Below are 10,458 nucleotides of genomic sequence, written 5' to 3'. Positions count from 1 at the left end.
GATGAAGAATTTCTCCACAGAAATGGTGATTAGATATTGAAATGTGCTGCCCGGGGAAGTTGGTGGAGTCACCGTCCCTGGAGGTTTTTGAGAAAGACTGGACGTGGCACTTAGTGCCATGGTCTAGTCGACATTGTGGTGTTAGGTCATAGGTTCGACTCAATGATCTCAGAGGGTTTTTCCAATCGAATCGACCCCTGTGATTCCGTGACCCAACGGGAGCGGTTCGCCCAGCACCGGCCGCGCACGGGCTCGCCCACAGCCCCGCGGGACTCCATTTCCCAGCGCGCCCCGCGCCCTGGCCGCCGCCGCCGCGCCGGGAAGATGGCGGCCCTTGTGTCGCCCTTGGCTACTGCGCGCTGCCTGCTGCGGGCTCTGGGCTGCCGCAGCCGCCTGCTCCCGCCGCACAGAGGTCAGTGCCGCCGCCGCGGCTCTCCGGGGCTCGCCAGGCCCGGGCGGGCGGCAAGCTGCCGGGGCACCGCGCAGGAAGGGCACCGAGGAGCGGTCGCAGGAGCCGGTGCGTGCCTTCCCTCCCCGTCGTGCCGCGGGTCTGTCCCCGGCGGAGGGAAGGGGGCTGGCGGTGCCGGGCAGGCCACACGGCAACCGCCGGGACACGCACGGGCCTCGCCGCTCTGCCATGACCTGCCGGTGTCCTCGCATTCCCGGCCGGGGCTTGTCCGCCACACCGCCCCGGAGGGAACCTGCCTGCCAGGGTGGCACCGGGAGTCGGCCCCGGGCACCGGGTGACCCGCGAAGGGGGCCCGTGGCTTCCCGAGCTGGTGATGCCGCCTTTCCCCTGGCAAACAGGGCCTCGGTGCGCTGCCCGGTGAAAGCCTTGCGGCTGCACCCGGGCTCGGCGAGTGCGCCCTGGCTGCCAGCGCTTCGGCCGGGCCTTGGGAGTCTCGGGGGCTGTTCTCCCTCAAGGACCCTCCGGGGTGTAACGAACGACTGCTGTGCCTTCACAGCCTTGCTCTGAAAGCCTCTTCAGTACAAAACTTTATGGAGTTCTGTTAACTTGAGGCTTAGGTTAGGAGCAGAGATCTTTTTTCCTCCGTGAGAGCTCTTCGTCCTCTGCCAGTCTGGCCAAGGTGTGAGAATTCAGCTGGTGACTGGTGGGTCCCAGGATTGATAAAAGTCCACATCCACACATTATGTTGTGATTGTAAAATATTTATGCATCCTAAGAAAAATAGACAAGCACTGCAGCTAGTACTGTTCTGTAGGTGCGAGTGTTTTATTTTATATTGGTTAGAAAAAGTTACCTGAGCAAAATTAGAGGTTTCAGTTAGCTTCCGTGTCAAAGAAAAGGTAGCCCTTGCATATGTTGTTTGAGGACATCAGACTGCAGGGATGGGCTGCCCTCATGGAATTGATTTATAATCTTGGTTTATGATCTGGTTTATAGTCTTTTCTTTGTTTTTGTGATTTGCTTTCCGCAGTTGTGTACCTTTTCCTTAATTAAGTAAAGACATGACAAGTATTATTTGTAAAGTCCCAGTTTCACTGGTATGCTTCTCTTGTGTCTCCCTACTTTCATCTGTCAGTCAGGTTGTGAAATGAAGTGTGCATGGAAAAAATACAAGTAATCTAGCAGAATAATGTATCAGGCACGTATGCAAAAACTAGAATTCTAGTTCCAGCTCATGTTTCTCTGGAAGATTAAATATGCTGCCTGAATGAATGGCCTTCAGTGATTCATCTGAGGTCATATAATGGGACAAAAATGCCAATCCTTGTCCTTGTGTCTTAGTTGCAAGCTGCCTCTTCTGGTTTGAACCACTAATTTCAGCATGTGGGGGGCTTTTATGAATTTTACATGATATTGGCCTAACATCTTCAATTCATGCAGATAATTTAGTGTTTATGCCCTACCCCCCACCCTCCCCCATATGGTTGGTTGGATTTTGATTTTTTAAGCTTTCTGTTAAGCACTGGAAAGTAAATAATTTTTTCAGACCACCTCCTCTTGCATTCTTGTCATTAATCATAGTGCAATATTTTGAAAGGAGCATTTGTATATTATAGGACTATAAATGCATTTTTAGCTTTATACCTAGCACATGATCTCTTTCCCAAGAAGCTTACATGATAAGTCTTTGTTCTTCTACAGGTTTATTCATGAGCTTAACTTTAACACACATTTAATTTATCCAAATCCTTGTACATCATGGGGCAATTTACCTGTTTGAGACTGATTCTGCCAAACTTGCATATATATTTAATAAAAGATGAGACAAGAGAACATTATTATTGGTTACAGATACTAACATGACAAAAAATTCTTTCTGATATTTTGCTACCTTTGCTCCTATTTTCAGAGAGGAAAATAACCTTTGGAGCTGCAAGACTACCATTGCCCTTCCTCATCACTGTGGTGTCATCTAAGAAGGAAACATTTTACGGCACTTCTATTACTGGCTTAATCTTGAGTTTAGGTCTCTGATACCACCATCAGCCTGTTGATGAAAGTGCCCTCTGACTCCCAAGTCCTCTTTTTCTGTTGTGGCAGTTGTGTTTCATAGGCAGTTTTAACAGCTTTACACTAAGAGCTTCAAGGTTTGAAGCAGTTTGGCTTCATTGTGACCCAAACTGATATTCTGAACTTCAGCTTGGGTTATTGAATGCATGACAGCTTTTAAAAGTTGGTTTCTATGACTTTTTTTCCTCTCCACACAAATTCCAGGGTTTGTGAAAAGCTCTCGAGGCAGATTGTGCTGGCAGAGCAGTAATGAAGCAGATGTGATCCTTGTACCTTGCATTAACACTGATTTAGTAGAAGCTATTCCAGCTTCTTGATCGTGACTGTCAGCAAAGGTGGCGCTCGGGTGATTTTGGGGTACTGAATTTTGGTGCAGTTGTAACCTACATGGGTTTGGTTTAGATGCAGTTCTCACAACTCTTTGCAGTTCTGCATTTCTTTGCAGTTGGAAATGTTCTCTATGTTTAAGACAAACAGTAATTAACAGCAAAGAAGGAAGGGGTTAATGTTAATTCTCTGCCTTATAGCTTGGTTACCCTTCTGTGCTCTCAACCTCTTGGCTGCTGTCAGGATCAGTTTTGGTATGCCACAACTCAACTTCCATTTCAGTTTGTCTTCTTGCATAAATAAATAACTCTAGTGCCTGCCTCAGAAGTGACTGTTGCTTTCATAAGATGTGTCATTGAAACTCACATCCCTTTTTCTGTGTCATCTCAGACATCAGTTCTAAGTAGCAGTGGAAAAACTCAACAACACACTGATCAGTTTTCCAATTTGCTGCTTTTTTCCTGGTCAGCAAGTCCCTGGAGTTAAGAACACTTTTTATAATTTCATGTAGGCATTAATTATCTTTGCAGTGGTAAATTAATGTCAGTTTACCAAATATGTCTTAAGTCCCCTACTTGAAAGAAATTTTCTTGTAATTCCAGATTGGCATTTTAAAAAACAAGTTTTTTTTGCCTTGGTGAGATTTTCCCTTCCAATTTCTTTCTTTTTTGGGTGTGTCATGGTAGGTTTTCACTGCAGCTGTGTCTGTGATCCTTGTATGAGCAAGCAGAAAGGCACATGCAAAGACCTAATTACATGGTATGAAATAAAGTGAGATTATACTGACATATGTATGTTTTGGGAACAGGAATTTAGGAAAAAAGTTGCAGCTTGGTGTCAAATCTAAAGAAGCAGGTGACATCAGTTTAAATGTGGTAACATCCTACACTGTCCTGCACCCTGAAGGTGGGAAAGGTAGGTTATGGGTAACCATGTCTAATTTCACACTGTTCTGTGTAAAACTGTGTGAACAGTGAATTGATGTTGTGCTTTTCTATAGTTGTATCCAGAACACTGCATAGGTGTGGAGGACGCTTTTCCTGTGTGTGACACTTGAAGAAGGGAAAATAATAAATAATTGAGTTGAAGTTTCTGTAATACAAAGACTAGATAATGAAACAGTAAGGAATAAATGAAAATCCCTATTTTGCAGTGTGGAGAAAAGGGCTGTAGGACTGTAGTTAGTACACTGAATCGTAGGTGATTCCTATAATTGAGTGATAGATTTTACAATCTGTTCCACAAAATGCAGGTTAGAATGGAAGGTGCACATTTTTTTCTGTCTCTTAGAATATTGTATCACTTGTACCTTCTGTTGACTTATTTCTTATGTCTAAAACCCCACATGCTCCTCAGTAGCATCGGCCTTTTTTTTGCAGCTACAGGTGTAAGTTTATCACTTAACCAGTTACTGGGTGTCTCCTGATGGTGTGCTATAGTGTATTCCCGTGATCTTTAAATCCCAGTGTTCAATATTATATTAGGAGAACAGTGAGAACAGCCAGGACACCCTCTATGGCCATTTGGGCATAGTCTCCACCTCTGTCACATGTTAATGACAGAGTACTTTCTCCCACTCCCAGGATGGTTAGCTGTGAGAACATGTAATCTGAGACAAACCCCATGCTTCTGAGCACTCCTGCTGTTGATGTGCTTTGTCCATGGCCAGGAAGGTCATGAGCCACAAACCCTTTCTTACCCCTAAATCAGCTTATTATTTATTTTCCTTTGATTTTGTGGTAAGCATTAAGAACTTCGGAATATATAGATATAAGGGGGCATGCTGGAGCTCTTAGGGCCATCAACTTCTGTGTATTGCAAGGGCACAGATAGTTCAGAGGTATGGATCACGGGACTTTTTTTGGTGCACTTTTTTTGGGAGTGGAATAGTAGAAAACATGATGAAAAACTTTTGAGAGTTCATCTGAGCAACCTGTTCTGGTGGAAGGTGTCCCTGCCCATGGCTAGGGTGTTGGATCTGGATGATACTTCAGCTCCCTTCCAACCCAAGCCATTCTATAATTGTGTGATCTTTCCTTTTCCCTTTCCCTTCAGAGGCAGGTCGGGTTTTGCTGACCTGTTCCTGACAGATTTTCCTCAAACTTATTTTTAAAATTCACCCCAAATCTTTGGAAGTTTTACAGCTTCTAGACTATTAATTACAGTTATTAAGTTATCTGTGTAAATACCATATCCTTCCATTTTCTCAGTACACTGTACGTATTTGGAGACAGCTGTATGTTTTCCTTCTCTACAGGTTTTACTCATACTTTTGCAATAACAAACTTTGAACTCACCTTTCTTTATGTGATCTCTTTGGATAGAGATGAGCTAATTACTCTTAATTCAAAGCAACAACTCAGTTCCTCCAGGAACAAGAGAATTTGGTGCAGTTATTGGCTGCAGATATAAACAGTGGCTTTTTAGGAGAAATTGTTATTTGCAATAAGTAATCATAATTTGATCTGCTAGTTCAGTTTCATTGTTTTCTAATATTCTATCTTCCTTGTAGCTGTGTAAAACTCTTTTCATGCCTTTTATGGCATCTTTGTGGGTTCTGACTCATATTTTAAAAAACAAACCAAAAAAAATCCATTTACTGTCATTTGGTTCATACTTCTTGTAACATATTATGTGAAAATTGAAAAGTGTCTTCCATGGCAGACTGTACCAGCATTGAATAGAACAGGGTGTTTTTTTTCTCTGTGTGTATCTATATTTGAGGCCTTGTGTTTATTTTATTTTAGTTTATTTTTTCCTCTGGTAGTGTTATGATATTGTCTCACTGGCATTTTGTGATCCAGTGTAGCTGTTGGATCCTTTTTTACAGGTCTTGTCTCTTTAGCTGGTAATTCCCCATCTCCTGAGTTAGTTATTTCCTCTAAATAACATGCTTTGTCCCTGCTGAATTACATCCTAGTTTATTAGGTTATTTGTCCAGTTTGTCAGAATTTACTTGCCTTGCAGAGTGTCTTCACCCCTCTCCTGATTTCTGTTGTGTTCCCAGTCTGTCTACCTTATTTTTCCATATATGGCATGAATGGGAATCTGGGGTTGCACCAAGATGAGATCCTGAGCCCTCTATGAAACTCTACTGCAGATATACACGTGGTTTAAGTGTAGTAATTATTTATTACATATCCTTTTTCCAGCTGTTTTGTACCTGCTTAAAAGTACTTTCACTTGCAACTTTCTTTCCTGCTTTATAGATGGTAATGCTGTGGGACAAAAGTGTTACTGCAATTAACATGCTATTCCTTTACCCATTAAGAAGTAATATTTTTCTTTATTATATTTAACCTGTTAAATGACACTGGAAGCAAAGAAGATATTTAACAACTTCCCAGTGCATGCCATTGTTTCTGATATTAATGACTTGGCAAGCCTTCTTTGTAATCTTATGCATTGTTTCTTTCCCTAGTTAAGTCTTGTTTTATGTCTAGCAATCCTGACTTTTTTTTTAACATCTTGTTTCTGACAGTATTCCTATCTGGGCTTGTCCCTGTCTCTTCTAGGCAGAAGATGATGGGAGCAGATCAAGCTGTGGCATTTCAGGGCTTCACAGCTGCTGCCTTGCTTAGTGTGGTGTTTGACAGGTTGTTTCAAATTCCTTACAGAACTCCTGCTTTGGTCTCTTGTTTGCTGACTTTTAAGTATTTTCTGAAGTTTTACCAAAAAGATTATCTATTTAGAGAAATGCACTTTGGAAATGTAAATGGTTTTACCCCAATTTGGAAAAAAAAAAGGGTCAAAACTTCCCTTGCAACAGCTCAGCCAAATCTTACCAACTCTGTAGCTGGACTTCTTAGAATGTGTGCTTGTTAATAAAGTAAAGGAATTGTAAACATACATTAAAGTTAGAAATTGAGTTAATGAAAAATGAAGGGGTAACCAGTGGTTATATAGGTAAGTCATTGTCATGTATATATGTCTTTGTGTAAACTGTTAGGAATATGTGTTGTTTATAAGGAGATTCTTTTAAGAACTTCTCTATTAATTGGCTACTTTTACTTTAACAGCCTACACAGCTCAGGCAGATGAGAAGACAGGCCCTGCTTCTCCTACAGATGTTCATGCCAGAGCCTTACAGGTTTGCAATGGACCTTTAGAACATTATGACTTTTTGATTAAGCATCAAGAGCTGAAGAATGATGAGCAACAAAGAAGAGTTGTGGAGCGCCTGCAGAAATTGCATGAGAGCCTTAAAGGCTACAGCATTGATTCGAAAAATGTTTTTTCTCAGGTGAGGTTTATAATGATAAAAATATTTTTTGCATTTATATTTCCTCCTAAGAATGTGCTTAAAATGCATAAATTTCTGTCAAGAGCACAAATCTTATTTTTGCAAATACATCTTTCCAGATAGATGATTCTTCATGTTTCAATATGTCTTCTTTCTTTTTTGGTTTGTAAAATCCAGTGGCACTCTAGAAGTAGCCAAATTAGATATATTGAAATAATTCTGTAAGAAAATCTAATATGGTTTTAGTTATGTCCGCTGCCTACTTTTCCAAAAACATCATTTGGCTCTAGGAGAGAGGGGCCTAAACCAGGTTTTAATTCTCAAGCACTGGTATTATACTTGTGTGTTTGGATTAGATAAACTGAACACTGATGGTTTGTGTTCTAACAGATATTCCACAAATAATTCCACATTATAATATGTATCAGACATGACTTTTAAAAACAATTCTTCTCCATGTCGCTAGTTTCCAGGTGAGGTAAGGAAAGAAGGCTTTGGTACAATCTGCACCCTTGTGTTTTTGGGGGCATCGCAGTTTCTTTTCAAAGGATTTACAAAAGTTTAAACGCATCCCTGTTGCACATTGCCTTAACAATTACAGTGCTGTTAGCCAGCTGTTGCATCTCTGTAACTTTTCCCTGAAGCTCTCGACACAATGTTTTCTAGACTCTCTTTCACAGTATTTTCCACATCTCTTGTTGTCATGCTATTATTCTTAGATTGCTGCTCTGGTGGCCTTGCACCTGCAAGTATTGATAGCACTGCTATGGCACGTTCTCATGGGAAGCAACTAGAACTGATGTGGGAATTCCCTCTTCAGCTTTCCTTGCCTCTTGTTTTGTAGACCTGAGTTTATATCCCAGAAAACTAAATGTAGCACCCAGAAAAGCAGATAAGACATTTAATTCGTTGCTAAATATTGGGCATAGATGTGCACAAAGGTTGAATGCCCAGTGAATGTGCTTTATTTGCACCTGATTAACATATTTCAGTCAGCACAGTTGTAAGCTGTGGTAGGAGGAAACAACAAGAGTGGGGTGTTTGAGTGAGTCTGATGATAAAAGTATGGTGCTGGGGAAAAAGCATGGCAAAATATACATTGCTGTCTCACCTGCACTTTCCCAGCCTGGAGAGACCTCCTTGTCCCTGGGAGGAGGGAATCAGCATTTTCCCCAGCTAGACTCTGAGTTTTTCTTTTGATTTCACTCTTTTCTTGCATCACTTAAGGGTTTGCTTTTTTTTTTCATCAGAAGTAACTTTAACATTTATGGTCAATAAATGTCTTAATAATAAACATTATGGTCAAAAATGTCTTTTGCAGTCCTTGCTAACAAATCTCCTTGTCAGCCTTTTTAAGCATTCATTGCACCACACTCCTCATCTCATGAGCATAAATTTAAATATGCTACTCTAAACTTGTTACCTAACCATACCAAATTGTTCTCTTACCTGGCACAAATACTGTCATGTTTGCAGATTGCAGGGCAAGACTAAGTGATGTAGCACGAGATAAGGGGAGCCAAAGCCTGAGAAAAAAATGTTATGATGAAGGCTTTGCCTTTACTGCCAAACCTGAGGGATCAGTAGGCTAGAATATTTTGATCTTTTCTGGCAAGAAGTTGTGGACATTTGGATATAAAGTTCTAAAAGCACTGCCCTGGAGAATAATTTTGAGAGCTGAGTTGTGTTAACTGGAGTGCCCCAAATCATTGTTAGTTGTTAGAGCAGGTGTCATGGCTTTGTAGATCAAGCATTCTGTGGGTTTGTTATTTACTGATTCTTTGACTGGGAAGTGTGAATAGCAAAGAAAGCCTGTATTGCAGAGAACAAATTATCAGCCTTTCTCTGTTTAGGAAATATGATGCTGCTATGTCCCTATGTAACAGAGCTAATTGCAGTAAAGCCAGACTGACACTTTCTTACTTGAATGCCATTTTTTACTTGAGAATATGTTTTTCACCAATTTCTTTAAAGCATTCCACTTCTGCATTTAACATTGCTTTAATTTTAAACCAACTTTTGAAAATTGTTATATGGCTCACTGATGAACTAATGAGTCAGTGAGAAGCAGCTGAAGAACTACTTGCTACAGGGATAAGTATTACTGCAATTTGAGGTTTTTTTTCTGGAGTTTGATATTTGTATAGAAATCTTAAGATTGGTAACAGGTTGAGCACTATAGTGCCATGCCATACGTCAAAACCCCAGAAAAGGAGAGCAGTGACTTCTGCATCAATCTGTCAATGTCTGCTAGCTTGTGTAGTTAAACTGAAATCATGATTCAGAGAGAAGTCAGCACAACAGCTTTGTTCCTCTTCTGCTGTATTTGAGAAAGCAATTTGCCAGTTCAAACAGAGCTCCTTATGAGATAAAATGAAGCCAAACAGACGATAGTTTAAATTCTAGTGCAGGCCAGTTTTTGCTTCAGCAAAGTTGTAATCAACATCTTAATGAAGGTTTCCCCAGATAAGTCACAAATGTGACTAGGTAGTTGTAAAATCATATGCTTATCATATGCTTGTATCTCTTGAGGGGTTTCCTAAGTAAGCAATATACTTGGTTTTTTGCTATGGACTTTCAGCGTAGTGATGCTGCTGCAGACTTCGTTCAGTTAGAGCTAAGGCTTTTCATGCCAAGAAGAGCTGGTGCTGAGTACTGCTGTCTGGAGTTGGCCTGCTTGAATAGGATTTGTGTAGGTTTATGGGTGGAATTCATTCTGACCAGTTGAAGGCTTCTCCAGGAAATACTAATGATACAGGTAAATCCTGTATTTGTGACTGGCTTGTTGGCAGTCTCCTGTCATGGAGGCCAGGTGCTTTGTAACTTTGAATACTGTCATGTTTGTGTAATAAAACCATTGGTTTTCCTTTCTGTTTTGTACTTGGTGAGTTTTAATAGATGTAAATGAAACAAATGGATGTATTTTAAACTAATTAAGGATATGTTTTGAAAAAATGAAATAATTTATCAGTTATACTTAGTATTTTGTAAGTTCACTTCTTGCTTTTTCAAGAGGCTTCTAGAAACTTGAATAGCCCACTTTTAGTACGAAACCTCCTGTTCTGAGAAGAAATTAATCTACTGGCAGCTTTTTTTTAAAAAATAGTGGTGCTTGGCATTTCAAGTGTGCTCATTTTTCTGGCTCTGTTATTGAAGGGAATGTGGTTGAGAGGTTGTGGTGAAGAAAAAGGGGTGGTGGAAGAGAAACCTCTCTCTAGCAGCCTATTCTATAGTCTGATATTCCTTATTTTATTGCTTGATTTCTTCTGTGATAGAATTGCAGAAGCTTCTTCCAAAACAGCAGAAACTATTCCAGAAATAGAAACTTCTTGCACTTCTGAACTGTTACAAGAGTGGTCTGCTTTGGTTTTAGCTTGGTTCTTCTTTTGTCACTTTTTCTCTAAATAGT

At 40.7% G+C, this 10,458-nt stretch overlaps 1 protein-coding gene across 1 annotated transcript in view; it reads left to right on the top strand.

Moving 5' to 3' along the window:
- The first annotated feature begins 324 nt into the window (after positions 1–324).
- The window catches only part of AFG1L (AFG1 like ATPase), a 64,105-nt gene continuing 53,971 nt past the window's right edge, over positions 325–10,458 (top strand). Inside the window, exons 1-2 of the mRNA XM_058801802.1 lie at positions 325–412; positions 6,826–7,049. Coding sequence (XP_058657785.1) covers positions 325–412; positions 6,826–7,049 — 312 coding nt within the window. The remainder of the gene's footprint in view (positions 413–6,825; positions 7,050–10,458) is intronic.

The sequence above is a fragment of the Ammospiza caudacuta genome, chromosome 3 (assembly GCF_027887145.1).
Source record: "Ammospiza caudacuta isolate bAmmCau1 chromosome 3, bAmmCau1.pri, whole genome shotgun sequence".
NCBI classification, from domain to species: Eukaryota; Metazoa; Chordata; class Aves; order Passeriformes; family Passerellidae; genus Ammospiza; species Ammospiza caudacuta.
The sequence above is the reverse complement of the archived record's forward strand: the minus strand, read 5'-3'. Positions and strand labels throughout refer to the sequence as shown.